This window comes from Aspergillus nidulans, chromosome II, assembly GCF_000011425.1.
Source record: "Aspergillus nidulans FGSC A4 chromosome II".
Lineage (NCBI taxonomy): Eukaryota > Fungi > Ascomycota > Eurotiomycetes > Eurotiales > Aspergillaceae > Aspergillus > Aspergillus nidulans.
In genome coordinates this window covers 1262054-1277918 of record NC_066258.1, presented here as the reverse complement: position 1 = coordinate 1277918, position 15865 = coordinate 1262054, and the positions used below count along the sequence as shown (strand labels likewise).

The window sequence follows — 15865 nt, the reverse complement described above, 5'->3', positions numbered from 1 at the left end:
GCGTGCTCTTACATGGTGCCTGAGCCATTCCAGCTCGAGAAGGAGAATGAGCAAATATGAGCAAAGACGACGAGAGAATGAAAAGTGAAACAGTCCGTAGTTGAACAATCATAATAAAAGGAGATTCCACCAACCTTGACTATCATTGCTCGAGGACGGTTGTTGGGGTTTCGCTCTGGCATGGACGTGCCGCAGGAGACGATTCAGGCGCTTCATTCTGCACGCGGCTCAAGCATTCAATAAAGTATGGCTAGGCATGAATGACGCCAACGTTAATCCAAGTCTACCTTTGTATTATGTACGCTTGTCTTTGTTTCCACCTTTCAGCAGGTTGTCACAAGAGAGAATGAGGGGATAAATAAGACACGTCTCGGCATCTTGGCACCACCAAAACTCCATCTGACAGAGTATATACAACTGTGTCCACGAAACCCCATTGGGTAAATCTCTGAAGCATCAATTTGCCATATATATCTTTCCCGTGTTACAGATACCCCTGCAAAAGGACAGGCCGTGCATAATCCAAATATTTGCTTACTTTGCTTACATACTCGCACCTGACACCTGGCAATAGTCAACACCGCGATAAGCACTAAAGTAGGGCCACTCGGATACCTCCAATTCCAGAAGAATCAAATGACACAGTATAGCCCTTCACTCCAGCTTGAAGTGGCGGGAGGAATCATCTCTCGCCGTTTTTCGGTGATCAGAACCGGCGCATGGAGTGCAGCATTTGCCATTTACGTTAGAGCCGTGTCTGCCGCGGGGCCCGCGAGAGACGCCTTCATTGGCATATTACAGAGCTCTTAGTAAAGAGAAATAGAATTTTTCTTCCATTCATCCTGAGAGGTTTCCAGTGCGCTGGTATCATTGCTCAGTCTGTTGGGGGGGTGGAGGGCGTGGGCGTCCAAAAGAGGAAAGGCGGGTTGATCAGATAAGATAAAAAAAACCGACCGACCATGGTCGGCAAAAACTGAATCGTCATGTCATGACACAAGCATTTGAACGGGCGGATCAATTAACTTCGAGCTGAGACCATCTTCATACAGTTTATCAAAGGGAAGGATAATGCGTGGTATTGATCTCAAGATGACAGAGCTCAACCCTAAATTATGGAGTATTCCAGGAAGCCTTGGGAGAAATAAGAGAACGACGGACCTCGGGAGTCGCGCCCTGGTACGTCCACTTACAGCTGCAAAATGGATGAGCAAACAGCCGTAGCCTGTGGCCGTTGATGCCGCTCCAATAACTTAACCCTACGCACTTGACCCAATCAGGATCAGAATTCCGGTCCCACCACCCACCAGCAATCAAGGCATTTTTGCTCCGGAATCGGATGGTATGGAGTACAGACCGCACGAGAATTTTTATCAATCTAATCTGATCATTCCGCAGCGTGTGCTTCGCTCATGATAAAACCAGTTCTTCTCCCACCCGACAAAAGCCGACCTATCCTGAACCTCCATCTTTCCGTCTTCCCTTTCTTACTCTCCAATCCCACCCATTTATTTTTACTTCTCTTTCGATGCTGAACATTTCATACACAACATCACTTCTTTCAGCACTCTTGAGTCCTCCGCCCGCTCGCTTCTGCTGAAGGCCACACTTCCGCTCCTCCGGCCGAAGCGGCAGTTCACCACCACTTCCAGCTGTTCTCCTTCCCGTCCCACCATATGACTTCACAGCCAGCTAACCTCGGATCAGTTTATTTTGAGGAAGCTATAGAAAATTATATATAGCTGTCTGTCCAAATCATGGCAGCTCAGCCAGCCCTCGCCATCGCGCCTTCAGCTGCTCCCTTGGCCCCCGCGTTGGTTGCCAAGCCCACTGTGTCGCCGTCACCCGGTCCCGGCACGCCCGGTTCCGTCACCTCGAAGGAATGGATTATTCCCCCCCGTCCTAAGCCGGGTCGCAAGCCGGCCACAGACACGCCTCCAACAAAGCGCAAGGCCCAGAATCGTGCTGCCCAGCGAGCTTTTCGAGAACGCCGAGCTGCCCGTGTCAGTGAACTCGAAGACCAGATCAAGTGCATCGAGGACGACCATGAGATTCACGTCGCTACGTTCAAGGAGCAAATCGCGAACCTCTCGCGGGAGGTCGAACAGTGTCGGACCGAAATGGGATGGTGGCGCGACCGGTGCCATGCTCTCGAGAAAGAGGTTTCCGTTGAGCGAGCCGCGCGGGAGACGCTGGTCAAGGAATTGCGATCATCGCTGCCGGAGAAGAACACCTCCGGCACCGATGCCGTGCCCCTCCCGCCTCGTTCGTCAAGATCCTCTCGCATGGAGTTGGAAAAGAGCTCGCCGGTAGACCGCCGGTCCGAATTGGGTGAAGAAGTTCCATTGGGCTGTAACCGGTGTTCCACCTCGCACTGCCAATGCATTGAAGATGCGTTTGGAATGCCTCCTATTGAGATGAACCGCGCCCCAGAGCCAAAGATCAAGCCCGAGCCGGAGGAGATGGAGATCGACTTCACCACCCGGTTCGCTGCACCTCACCATGAAGAAGACACTGCTGCTAGCCCGGTTGCCTCCCCGCCAGTCGACCCCTGCGGATTCTGCCAGGATGGCACGCCCTGCATCTGTGCTGAGATGGCTGCACAGGAGGAAGAACGCCGACGAAACAGCACTTTTGAGAGCAACCGTCTAGCACCAATCCAGAACATCTCCCAGTTCACACCCCCTCCATCAGATAGTGATGTACGCTCAGATAACGTCACTCTGCCGCCCATAAGCCAGGCAACCGCTGCCAATCCCTGCGCTAATGGGCCAGGAACATGTGCCGCATGCCTCTCAGATCCTCGAAGAACCTTATTTTGCAAGACCCTGGCGGCTTCCCGCTCCGCTAGCGGCACCCCGTCTGGATGCTGTGGCGGCAAAGGTCGCGACGGTGGATGCTGCCAGAGTCAGAGCCGCACCTCAGCACCCCGCCGTTCAAATACCGATCGCTCAGCCACACCACTCACCCTATCCTGCGCCGACGCATTCACGACCCTCTCGCGACACCCGAACTTCTCCCGCGCTAGCGACGAACTTGCATCTTGGCTGCCAAAACTTCATACCCTCCCCAATCCCAGAGACGTTAGCCAGACCACACCCGCCTCGCGAGCCGCGATGGAGGTCGAGGCAGCTAGTGTAATGGGCGTGCTGCGTTATTTTGACCGAAGATTTGCCGACAAATAGACTCCTGGCCTGTCTTTTCCCGCAGCTCTCGTCCGTTTCTTCTCTCTCTCTTTTATTTATTTATTTATTTTTTTCCACGTTATGATACCCAAACCTGACTCATTCACGTCTGAGTTTGTATTATACGAATCTTCACTCCATGGATGAACCTGAAGCCAATCATCTCCAAACAGGGACAGGCGGCCCTGTTCGAGTTATCCGGTCTTTAGAATAGGACCTGGGATGGCAAAAAAAAAAATTCATCCCACATAGAAGGGATACGACCAGGATTGGGGTTACTGCACACTCGGCTAGGCGAGTCTGGATTGGTTATGTTGTTACGCTACACATGCGTATCCGGTTGATTTACTCACCTGGAGTGGTATATTATGATTAGACGGGTGAATGACGGCGTTCGTGTGCTTTTCGTGCTCTTTCTCTTTTCTTCAGGCATGGTCGGGTTGGTACTTTACAAGTCTGCCTACGTACTCCAGCCATGTACCCTACATAACGCATCTAGTACACAGACTTAAAATTGCACAGAGCAAAGAAAAATTCTATCTTAACAATTCCCTAACGAGCTAAACGTGCTTCGTTACCTGTAATCTATAACCATTTCGAAGCATAAAAGATTGGCGCCTCTCCCTTTAAGAATTATATATAGCAAGCTATTATTAGTGCCATTGTATTTCAATAAGATAATATTTGTTCTAAGAGAGATAGCCTTATTAAGCGTGTATAGGCCCTTATAGACTTTGTTAACAGGTTGAGGAGCAGTTTGTTGTCCAGGCAGTCCTCCAACCTGCCAAGCTAGTCGGAACTTGAGTATCAACACCTTTCACTCCTATCCTCCAGCATGCCTGACGACGCGAGTGAGGGAGCTCAGATGACTCTTGACCAAGCACCGATTTGACCAATGATCCCCTCTAAATCTATGAACAATGCATTGCCGCTCTCGAGGGAACACGAGTCCCAGATGATCCCAGCTCTTCCAATGCACGATATGTGGTCTACCAGGATGTATGCTACTCCTACGACTCTGCGACAAGCCCAGAAATCATCGACCTGCGCGGGCGCTTGCCACAGTATCCCGAGTTCCTTGGGGCACGCAACAAACGGCTCATTATGAGCAATGTCATTCCTGAAGGTCTAGATATCTCAAGGTCCAGCCCTATTGTATGTGAAGCCCTGATTTTGCTGAAGAAGATACTTATGCCAAGTTGCTCAGTGGTAACCCGCTACGCGCTATCAGGTTGGCTGGCAGGGCTCTAGTATTGGCCTTACATGGTAGCGGTATCCTTACCTGGTTAACAGGCTGATCTGCCCTGACAAAATAGTTCCTAACACTCTATTAAACATATAACCAGTCATGTCACTGATATATCAGCTTTTTTCTTAAGCAACGTGCTTAGTTTTATCTTACGAACATCTGTTTACATGATCTCCAATTCCATTAACTGTCATTATCCTGTAACATCGTAGGCAGAGCATCCTTTGTCACGACATACAATGAGACAAGTAGAATCTTAGCTATATATATGTATATCTTCTGGAGGCACTCCCTGTTACTATAGCAATGGAATCAATTATACAAGCTATTCTTCTTTACTTTAGGTTAGTTTATTGTTATTGGCATGCATTTCTGCGTGAGATGTAGGGAATTTAAATTATGATAAAATTGCACATGACATTATAAACCCATGCTGCTTTATATATATTGCGAGTTTCCTAATACTCTAAAGCTAAAATGGCAAGTGAAGGCGTCCCCTCCTGTTAAGCAGAATATGATTATCAAAAAGCTTAGGGAGGCATAGTAGGTTGTTTTAGTAGGTGAGTGCTGAGCTCTTCAACTGCAGTCAAAACGCACAAGGCGACCAGCCTGTATACATAGCCCATTTGCTTCCAGGACTTTAGCTAGAGTATCTGACTATGTGGCACGCTTTAGGACTCAGTTTAGAAGAAAAATAAGCCTCTTACCCCTCGTTCAGCGAGCCGTTCTCTGCAACGAAAATCTTCCTCAGCTTCCTCAGCGATTCGCTTTACCCGTGCTGCACCGTCTATCTATAGCAGCCAACCTGACAGGAATCCCCAAACAAGAAGTCTTCGAACTACGTCTTGAGGGGTGGCAATCCGACCCGCCAGACAGTATTTCAAGCTGTCGACGCTGGACTACTGTGTTGCGCAGGTCTCTAGAAGATCAGGTCCGACTTCCCCTTGGCAATCACCGTGGCATACCTTCTGATAACTAGACAGCTGCTAAGCCAGCTGCTACCTCGTCCTCCCAGCCCCACGAGTGTCTAAAGAAGTTACTGTCAGAGCTACGGTGACTGTGGCCCTCCTTAAGAGCAGGCTTCAATCAGTCATATCTTCGTGATCTAGTCAGACGGTCACCGACTTGTCTTCCACTTCGCTCTCTGGTATCAGGGCACTTATATGCTGCTTATTCGGCGACGCCCTGCTAGAAAATACCGGTAGCTTATCTGACACTACTCGTAAGGTTCTTCATGATGTCAAGGATCTTAGTGCTTATGGTATGTAGTCTGCTCCTAGCTCTGCGCTCGACAAGCCGAGCGGCTGTCACTCACGTTGTCCACTCAGAGCTTGAAGACGTTTATCCTCATAGAAAGTTCCAGCCTGACAGCGTTCGAAGAAGTTATGAGTCGTCATGTCATCAGTGAAGGAAATTTGCTAGCGAGAAAGTTCAAGGACCGTTAAGAACAGAGCTATGCAGCTCTCAAACCTAGGCGCTCGACGCTGTACGAGAAGCGATTGACTAAGCCACTTGTGGCTGGCTGGGCCTCGTGCTGTTGCCCTGTACAAGTCTGCAGGAGATGTGAGTACTCTGCTTCCTACAGTGGTGAAGCGCTCAGAGCCTGTCACCAATACGGGGGATGGTGTGGGACGGCTTGGTATAGCAGCCATATCATCATAGGAGGACGACTTGCTTATTGATCGGAGTCCGATCAGTTGGACACCAACGAAGAGACCAATGGTCTGGTATGCTTTGTCGGAGTAGATGTTTCGGCTTTACACTCCAGCTGAGGAGGATTTGACTTATAAGAACAGTCAGAGGCCCGGAAGGCTCGGATCCAGGTAACCCAGCACCGCGACTGCCTGGCAGATGCCAGTCCCCCGGCCTCAGACGCCAATCATAGCACTGGTGTTGAGCGCAGCCTGGATTATGAGCAGTTCTGTTTTCAATTTAGGGAACTGAGAAATAGTAGCGAGAGAAGTACTGCTAGGACGCCCGTCTGCCTTGTATTTCCCGTGAATAAACGCCGTCTACATTTTGCACTAAGTGAGTACTAGTACAAAGCCCATTATACACATCTCTTCACCCTGATTACTCCATGCTGCGGCGGTAAATTCAAGTCAGTAAACCAAACTGCCTTTGGCCGTTTACCACCGTACTCAGCCGGCAGCTCGATGTGATAGTGTCTCAGTATATGTGCAACCAACATTTTCAACTCAACAGACACGAGAAACCGTCCAGGGCACGCGTGCTTCGCGTGCCCGAAAGCCAGGAAATTCTCTCCCGTGGCGGCGAATTGTTTCCCGCCTGGAACGGCATGGCGGAAAGGGATGAATTTGTTCGGGTTGGGATAGATATCTGGGTCAGTCTGGGCGGCTCGTGCGAGCAGTGCCACTGTTGCGCCCCGAGGAAGCGTGATTCCATCCGGCGTCTGTAGGCTATCCACCATGACCTTTCGCGGCATGGTTTGGCTGACAAGGGTGTTGGTCCTTAGAGATTCGCGCAAAACACTGTCAAGTTTGGCCATCTGCCTCGCCTCGTTTTGGGACCAGCGCTGGCCTTGGGCTGGCTCTCCAAGTACGCAGACCAGTTCCTCTTGAAGCTTGGAGATTGTATTGTACTCGGCGTTAGACTCGAGAATATCGTATAGGACGCTGGGCGCAAGCATATAGGTCTGAACAACGGCGGCTATGACGAAGACTAGGACGTTGATAGTGATGAAATGAAGGTTTAGGTCTGTGCTATTGCGTTCGTACAGATCCCGCATCATCATCTGAAGGAGATCTTGCGGTCCATCTTCGGGAGACTGGCCAGAGCGTATGAAACTGAGACGCTTATCATACTGTGGCCGCAAGATGGCCTTGAGCTTCTGGATCACTATAAAACGCGGTATGGAGAAAATGTGGCCGACGACCGAGCGCAACCCTCGGGGCGTCAGGCGCAGCAGCTCCCCGACGGGAGTGATCCATTCGATGAAGATCAAGATCCATCGGAGGAACTGCTCATCGGCGCCTAGATAGTGTCAGTACGAACAAGAGCAGCTGATCAGAGGGGTGGCATACACAGAGGTGATCCAACAAGATAGCGCGTGGTGGCTTGTAGTATGATTCTCTTCGTCGCTATGGTTGGATTGACATCCTTCCAGTTCACATGGTCATTGCCCAAGACATCTTCCATACTGCGCTCTAATTCCTCCTGAAACTCAACAATGCCAGACTTGCTCAATGGTCGCAGAGCGTCTCTGAGCATGTTAAGATGCCAATCGTCTGAGAGGTAACGTGTATCGCCAAGCGTCCATCTAGCCTGGACGATCTCCGCGATGGCTTCGTACGAGTTAAGCACACCCGTTGGCTGTGATAGCATCCACTTCATGTAGCGGTTTGGGATTAGGATCATAGTGCCCAGACTCTTGTCAGGGACTCGACATGTTTTGCCGTGCTTCAGATACTGTAGTAGTGGTTGGCCTGGGATCATGAATGCACACAGGGGGTACTAACCGTGTCGTATGCCTCTTGAAGGATATCATTCGCATTGAATAAATACGATACGAATGTTGACGTCCTAAATCGTTTTCTGCCTCTATCTCGAACCAGCGGAATGTCTATCTCAGATTGAGGCGCGGAGTAGAGCAGCACGAACACAGCTACAAGGAATGTGGTGACTGCTATAGCGATCCATGAGTTGGTCCAGGCTGTCGACATGATGCTTGACTCTTGAGTTCTCGCAATTTGCAGAAGAGAGAGATCACTTGGGCGAGGAGATTGTCTCCTTATCCACCTAGGAGGGACCAGCCCGATCCCAAACAGCACTGTAGTGAAACCCTGGACGTTACCTCGAGACGTCGGTAACCGAGTATTGCAACCAAGACCGGAATGCGAATGGATACTAACTACTCTCCCCGTACTTCGATCTCTCTTAAGAGTACATAAACCTCCTGCATGGTTGCAGGTTGCAGCTATAGACCCAGAACCCAATTCCCTATTATTAGGTCCGCCGTCAATACCACGCCATATTGGGAACTCCCCAAAATAGCTTCAATAATCATGGCCACCAGCTATGCCGTAAGGACTAAGAATCCTTTGAACCTCAAGAATAGCCATGAGCGGAGCGACGACTTCCCCTTCTCTGTGCGGACTACCAGTCTTGATGGATGGCGCTTAACCGTGGAGAATGGCCATGAACGTTTGAGATGGGAATATCTCAAGACGGGGAAGGAACGAACAGCCCAGCCACAGGATCCAGCGTCGCGATTCTACCTCAATCTCCCAACGGTGCGTTCCCCTGTCCACGTCTTGGATGGGTTACTGACAGTGACAAGTCTATCCCAGGTTGCGCACGCGCCAAAACGCCCTCGGCCGCCGTGCTGAATGGTGCCCTGTATCACAGCCAGGTTCAAGTGAAAGAGCTCGGCTGTTGGGCAGCCGACCTGAGCTGTATCTTCTTCGTAACGCCTATGCTTATTATTGCCTGGTATATCACACAAGCAGTCATCGATGAAGCATACGCTGTTGAGCTCGTGAACTTTATATTGGGAGTTCAGAATGCGGACGGTGGCTGGCCCACATATAGCGGCGAAAGCACTACGCTTATGGGGACGATTCTTACCTATGTCGCATTAAGATTGATGGGACTGCCGGCGGATGAAGATCACTTGGTCAAGGCGCGCCTCTATCTTCTCAAGATGGGTGGCGCCGTTTATCTCTCTGGCTGGGCCAAGTTCTGGCTGGCTATGTTGGGCTTGTATAAATGGGAAGGCACTGACCCCTATCCTGTTGAGATGTGGCTACTTCCTGAATGGTTTCCAATCAGTCCCTGGAAATGGTACATCATTCCGCGACAGGTTTATCTGGCGATGAGCTACTTGTCCGCGAAACGATTCACTATGCCCACCAACCCACTACTTGACGAGATCCGGAAGGAGATCTTTGTGCAGCCATATGAGAGGATAGACTTCCTCGCCTATCGCGGTGTCAGCCTGCAGTGCTCTCGGGAGCTACGCAAGCCCTGGCCGCTAATATTGCTGAATTGGATCCTACAGAATATCTGGATCCCCTGGCTCCGGCCGATATGGCTCGCGGAGGAAGGGCAGCGCAGAGTGTGGGACATCATCAAAGACTCGAATGATTTGACTAACTCCACGGGCAGTGTCAGCGTCGACGCATTCCTCAATATGATCGCATTCTATTGCAAAGAAGGACCCGACTCAAAAGCTCTTCGCCGCATCCAAACTGCTAGCCTTGAGTACCTTTGGATGGGACCGCGAGGAATGCAGGTAATGAGTATCCACGCCGGGCATACTTGGGAGACAGCCTTTGTGCTGCAAGCCTATGCCGAAGGCGGATTGAGCAAGGTACCTGAAATCCAAGCAGCCATAGAGCGTGCATACAAGTATCTGGTCGAGCAGCAGCATGTGGTTGACTACCCTGAAGACTCGCAATGCCACTTCTTCTCCCGCCTTGGTGGCTGGCCGTTCTCTACTCGGTACCAAGGCAATGTCTGCTCCGATTGCACTGGCGAAGCGCTCAAATCTATCTTGATGATAGAGAGGGATTCCCGTTTCACCCGGCTTACGACAGAACACCAACTTCAGCTTGCTGTGGACAACCTCATTATGGTCCAGAACGCAAGTGGCGGCTATAGCAGCTTCGAGCCAACTCGAGGAAGCGAGCTACTAGAATATATGAACGGTACGGAGCTGTTTGGTAAAATGATGGTTGAATATGACTTCACGGAATGTACCTCGTCCTGTATTACGGCACTGGCCCTTTATCACCAGCGCAACCCCAACTATCGAACCAAGGCGGTCTGTACTGCCATTGACCGAGGCATCAAATACATATTGAAGCAGCAGCGGGCAGATGGGAGCTGGTTGTCATCATGGGGTATAGCGTGCACATATGGAGCCTTTTTTGCGTTGGAGGCTCTGGCAATTGGGGGCCTGAATTATCAGAACAGCCCTGCCGCTAGAAGGGGCTGTGACTTCATTGTCAAGCAGCAACTAGCTGACGGAGGATGGGGTGAGACAATAGATGTACGTTTACTCCTCTGAATCGCAAGAGAAGGGGGAAGCAGGCTAACGGTATCCAGTCCATCTTGACGGAATCATATACTTCATCAGAAGCCTCCCATACGGTTCAGACAGCCTGGGTGTGCTTAGCCTTGATGCAGGCTCAGTACCCAGGCCAAGAGCCCATTCGCAGGGGCGTCCAGCTCTTGATTAGTCGACAACGAGAGAACGGCGAGTGGAGGCAAGAGCGCGCAGTGGGAAGTGGAATAGTTACTTGGTATATTATTGATGATGTGTCGCTCTGGCAGTTCCTTTAAGCTAACCTAACATTCTAGTGAGCTTCTGTACCACAGCTACATTTACTCATTTCCCATCCGCGCACTTGCGATGTACAAGGCGAAGTATGGCGACGATGCAGTCATAGATTAGGTACCCTGTCGGTTGCATCAACTTTTGTTCAATCCATTTAGGACGGCTGTTCAATACCTTCAAGATTTGCAAGTACCTGGACCGTGAGGCTTGTCCAGTGTGAATTATTGCCATTATCTACGTTCAGGTACAGGGCAGCGTGATGAAACTATTTCATGCTTTGCTGTTTGATCATTATTGTATGATCCTGAATACATATATTGCTGTCAGAGACTTTATGCCTGCTTCCTGCATCATTTTGCAGTTCCTGAGATTGGGCCCATCGACGTCCCACTTGCCCAGAGTCCTAGCATTCGTGGTCGTGCCCGGAAAGGGTCATCGTCCAGGTCGTAAGTATAGTACGTGGACGAAAATCGACATAATGCAATTTCTGGCTATGTAGCAGCCAGAGTACACTACTTTACCGTTGAGACATAAGACCTGTTGATCTTCCTTAATATTGTACTGTGGATTATAATACCTTTTCCTATTCACTCCATGCTCGAAACTGGACGTTCAGGGCGGCTTCAGAATATAGGAGGAATAATATCCCCTAGCAATGCGTACCGCAACGATGTCGTCCGTTTCTGGCTGTGGTAGTGCAGGTGTGACAGCTACTATGTGCCTGCGCAAGGAGGCAGTTTCACCCCTTAGTATGAAGCTCGTACAAAGGCAGATCCGATAATTGCAGCCTGCAGTTTTGGTGAAGAGCTGGCTTGAGTACGGCTAAACGGACAAGAAGCCCTGTTATTTATAACGAAATATATATACTATGCTTAAAGATAGCCGCTGCTGCAATAGGAAATTTTACACCCAAAACGGTTTGCCTCTGGAAAGAGCATCGAATATAACAAATTTATAACAAACTCACTCAGATTAGGATCTTGAAGTAATCGGGTCTTATTGCATTACAGTATATACAATCTAGGAGCAGAGAGGCGCTAGTCCAACAGCTGGAGACCGAGATGATTAGACAAAGCATGTAAATAGGAACGATAGATATAGTCAAGCCAAACGCCTGTACTCCCCCGTACAAGTCCCGGGCTATAATGTGGGTATAAGGGGGTATGCCCATTACATCGTGAATGTTGGTACATAGTGGGACCGGGAGAAGAATGGTAAGAATGGATGATAGATAGAATGAAAGGGATGGGTATATAAACTGGATTAACGGAAAGGTTTTAAAAAAAGGTGCTTTAGGCACGGATTAGAAACGACCACCGCTGGGCATAGGGCCGTCATCCGCGCCGGCGGCACCTCCTGTAAGGAGACTGAGTCCCAGGCTCCCCGCGACACCCCACATGCCAATTCTCCAGCCCCGATAGAGGCCATGGAGGCCCTGACCTTGCCGCTTGCGGTGTGGAACGGGCTTTCCGAGGAGTTCGTGGGCGCGTTGAGCTTCTGGGCTAGGCTGGACGCCTTCTTCGTAGACAATGCTCCACATCGTACCAATGACCCCGCGGTAGGTTTGTGGTGTAGGCACAATGGTTTCGACATCTGCGGCAACGGCTGCAGAATCTGACGCCGTGGAACGGACGGAGCCAGCGCAGTTCTGGCGGATACTTGGAGAGGTGAATGTAGCTATTTGTGCGCGACGAAGGACGGTTTCGAGGGGGAAGCGAACAGCTAGCTCTAAGCCGGAGCCGATGAAGCTAAATAAATTCCAGGAGGACGGGTGTAGGACGGGGTCGAGAGAAAGATACAATTTGAGAATCAACGGAGTGCTAGCGGTAATCAAGTTTGGCAGACTCGAATGGAGGATGGTGATTGGAATCAGGTGCGGGGGAATAGTGTAGTTGGCAGTTGGGATCTGACGAATGGCGCGCAGAAGAGAGCGAGGGCCATGAGTGACGGGAGTCAAGATGAGATATGTGCGAGCCGTGTCAATTGGCGACAGGAGAATCGCCGACAGGGAAGAGGAGATAAAGGAGAGGACTAGGGTTGCCATCGGAGAAGTTGAGGTCAGGATATCGCTGGCCATGGACGTGGTAATGTCATCCTCCGGTAGCCCCACAATGGCAGACAGCAGACTCCGGATAAATGTGTTTAGAGTAGGAAGGAGTAGAGAATAAATAAAGGTGGCGTTGGTTGCCTTCCAGGGTGATGTTGGGCCGCTGGTTGTCCACAGCTGAGAGAGTACCTCCATCAACGAGGAGGGGTTCTTGATGGTGAGGGCATGTCGGGAAGCGGATTTGGAGGACGGGGAACTCGCGATATAACCGCTTCGATCGGTGATGCGATGACGAGGCTTAGGTGTACGTCGGGCAGATGGTGATGAGACTGTAGGCGCTGCAGAGGTGAAGTAACTGCTCTCATCGTCAGATGAAAGGTCCTATATATTTGTTAACAGAGCTCCTGTCCACCACCTAGAACGGTACTCACATCTTCATCCTCATCGGAACCTATATCGTCGTAGGAATCAATTCTACTGCCTCTACCCGATCTGTACCGGTCGCCTTTGGGAAATTGTCCCGTTGAGGAGTCGTCCGGAACAACATATGCCTGGAGTATTGTCTTTGCGACGTCAAACGGCTGCGCCGTTAGGACATTGGTATACCGCCGAATCGCACTATCCAGAGCATCCCGAACCCAGCCAGAGACAGACGGCGAGCTCTCAAGGTAGTCGGAATAGTCTAAATCCGGGAGCAGGTCGCGTGCGGAGCCCCCGAATACCTGGGCAGACGAAGCATTCGGAGGCGAGGAGAACGCGCCGTCTTGGCCGAGTCCGATCGAGGGAGGGACGTAATAAGGACGGAGGGGGTTTGGTCCGTCACGAGTGGACATGTTGAATGCGAAACTACTGTTTTTATCGTATCGCAGTGATTGGCGAGGAGCAGCGGAGGATAAGGAAGAGAAGAAAGGTGAAGTCGTGAAAAGACCGGGATGCCGCCTTTCGCTCGGGATTTTTATTTCCCTGCTTCTTGCTTTTTTGCCTCTTGACTCTTCACCAAAGCAACGGCTCAGCCCGCCTTTCCTATTGAACTTTACATTTCGTATTAACAGCTACCCTACATATTCTTCGCTTAAATGACATTCTGGAAAGAGGGCAGTTTAAACCTGCTGCGTCATGTTGCTGCTGGAGAGCGCACATGCCGTTCGCAATCAGCTCGGTTTGTGAGCTATTCGTCGCGAGCCCACCGCATTCCCTGGTCCAGTCGGATGCCCATGAATGCAGCAAAGACGCCATTTTCCCGTAAGCAACTGCTCTGGAAGCAAGTTGACGCACCGCGGAGCTTCTCCGCCACGACGGGAACGCAGCACGGCCATATTACACCCCCGAAACCTGGGGAGGAGTGAGTCGCGATGTTCCTCCCATGTTTTTATTGCAAGGATGCTGATTGGCTAGGATCAACGTATCCTTTATTGATAAGGACGGCCAAAAGTTCGACTTCCAGGTGTCCGAGGGGGACAACTTGTTGGACATTGCGCAAGCAAACGATCTAGAGATGGAAGGTTTGAACGATGCCTCTTCCCCCCGGTTCTCTTACCGGTAGTAACTCAGGAATCCTATAGGTGCTTGCGGTGGCTCGTGCGCGTGCTCGACATGTCATGTTATCGTGGAGGACCCAGAAATGTTTGACAAGATGGAGGAGCCCTCAGATGACGAGAACGACATGCTCGATTTGGCGTTTGGTTTGACAGAAACGTCGCGGCTAGGATGCCAGGTGCAAATGAACAAGGAACTGGACGGATTGGTGGTGCGACTGCCTTCAATGACCCGGAATCTGCAGGCGAGCGACTTCCAAACGAAGAAATAAATTAGGGCTTCTTGCGAGACATGTATTATTATAATCAAATATACAGCGGACGTAAGTTGAGTAGATGTAATATAATAGGGTATTCCAATCTCCATATCAGCCATTTTAACGGGACGAGAAGTCGGTCTAATAAACTGTACATAACTTTTGACCCATGATACCATTAACGCCGTGAATATAACCAATGCCACTTCAACGACTGTCAAGCTTCCTCGATGTTGAGAGGCTTCCCCTTCTTGCCGTTGATCAATTCCAAAAACCCCTGCTTGCTGACCTGGTTAACTGCCTTCTCCCGCTCGCCAATTCCGACTGTGCCCTTCTTCCTCTCTTCCTTGGCAGCCTCTTCACCACGTACCTGCGCGGCACGAACGGCATTGAACAGTTTCACCACACCGCGCTGTGCGATTTTGCGCAACCGCTTCTCCTCCTCTGCCACAGCACCGGCCTGGCCTGTCGAAATACCCCGTACATCACGAACGCGACCCCTGTCCAACTCCTCCTTCTTTTCTGCACGTAGCTTGGCCCGTGCCGCATTGTCCAGCTTCTCTTCCGCAATTTGAGAGGTGATTTGTGTCACGGTTTTGCTGCGCGATAGGACAGGATCTGCACGGGCAGACGTTGGTAATTTCGTCGCAAGGATCTTCGAGATGGAAGTAGAGAATGCCGTAGGGTCATTCCGTTTAGGAACTGTCCTCTTTCCTATAGCACCGGTTGGTGTAGAGCCATCGGAATGAGCATCATCGTCTGTATCGTCGTCCACATCGGAGTCGTCGTTGGACGCGGACTCATCGTCCTCGCTTGAAGAATCTTCTTGAGGTTCTGGTTTCTTTGCTTCCTTGCTTTTCGTTTGCTTTTGTTGCTTGCGAGCTGGCTCCTCTGTTTCCTCGTCGGAATCCGCAAGATCAACTGCTTTGAAGTCGGCGGGTTCGTCGTCGGCCTCGTCGGAGCTGCTATGGTATTCGCGCTGCTTCCTGAATTTCTTGTTCGGGCGGCCCGTTTTGCCCTGAAAGCCCTCAAGAACCTTCCGCTTCTTCTGGCTTGTCGTAAGCGGCATCTTGAAACTCAGCAATATCGAATTTGTCGAGGTGCCCTGTGAATTGCAAAGATGGTGCAGCCTTGAACTTTTTCTGTTGCGGGCGGAAAACGGCCGCGGGCCCTGATTGGTTGTGGGGTCAACGTTGGCCTCTTCGGGCTCTCCTTCGCCTCTCCCTCTTCAACTACTCTGCTTTCGCGGGATATTGTCGTGTGAATCCCATTTTGTCCAATAAGACTTGCACTA

General features: G+C 50.6%; 6 protein-coding genes across 6 annotated transcripts, besides 1 other annotated feature; 3 read left to right on the top strand and 3 right to left on the bottom strand.

Moving 5' to 3' along the window:
• Positions 1 to 15865: part of a sequence feature (contig 1.145 856..176570(1)) that runs on past both edges of the window.
• Positions 1755 to 3182, top strand: hapX (bZIP transcription factor HapX; the record flags this gene model as incomplete). The annotated part of the gene is made up of 1 exon (XM_676428.1): positions 1755 to 3182. One exon carries the CDS (start codon positions 1755 to 1757, stop codon positions 3180 to 3182), a length of 1428 nt encoding a protein of 475 aa, XP_681520.1.
• Positions 4018 to 4490, top strand: ANIA_11598 (uncharacterized protein; the record flags this gene model as incomplete). The annotated part of the gene is made up of 3 exons (XM_050611244.1): positions 4018 to 4033; positions 4138 to 4337; positions 4476 to 4490. 3 exons carry the CDS (start codon positions 4018 to 4020, stop codon positions 4488 to 4490), a joined length of 231 nt encoding a protein of 76 aa, XP_050467291.1.
• Positions 6482 to 8114, bottom strand: ANIA_08250 (protein CYP647A1; the record flags this gene model as incomplete). The annotated part of the gene is made up of 3 exons (XM_676427.1): positions 6482 to 7425; positions 7476 to 7860; positions 7911 to 8114. The coding sequence occupies 3 exons, from the start codon at positions 8112 to 8114 to the stop codon at positions 6482 to 6484; spliced, it is 1533 nt and encodes a 510-aa protein (XP_681519.1).
• ANIA_08249 (uncharacterized protein) lies at positions 8457 to 10849 on the top strand (the record flags this gene model as incomplete). Its single annotated transcript, XM_676426.1, has 4 exons — positions 8457 to 8684; positions 8732 to 10444; positions 10582 to 10697; positions 10756 to 10849. 4 exons carry the CDS (start codon positions 8457 to 8459, stop codon positions 10847 to 10849), a joined length of 2151 nt encoding a protein of 716 aa, XP_681518.1.
• On the bottom strand, positions 12036 to 13657 carry ANIA_08248 (mitofusin complex protein UGO1; the record flags this gene model as incomplete). Its single annotated transcript, XM_676425.2, has 2 exons — positions 13211 to 13657; positions 12036 to 13160 (listed from the first exon to the last, which is right to left on the bottom strand). Exons 1-2 carry the CDS (start codon positions 13610 to 13612, stop codon positions 12036 to 12038), a joined length of 1527 nt encoding a protein of 508 aa, XP_681517.1. The 5' UTR covers positions 13613 to 13657.
• Positions 14789 to 15640, bottom strand: ANIA_08247 (rRNA-processing protein RRP15; the record flags this gene model as incomplete). Its single annotated transcript, XM_676424.1, has 1 exon — positions 14789 to 15640. The coding sequence occupies one exon, from the start codon at positions 15638 to 15640 to the stop codon at positions 14789 to 14791; it is 852 nt and encodes a 283-aa protein (XP_681516.1).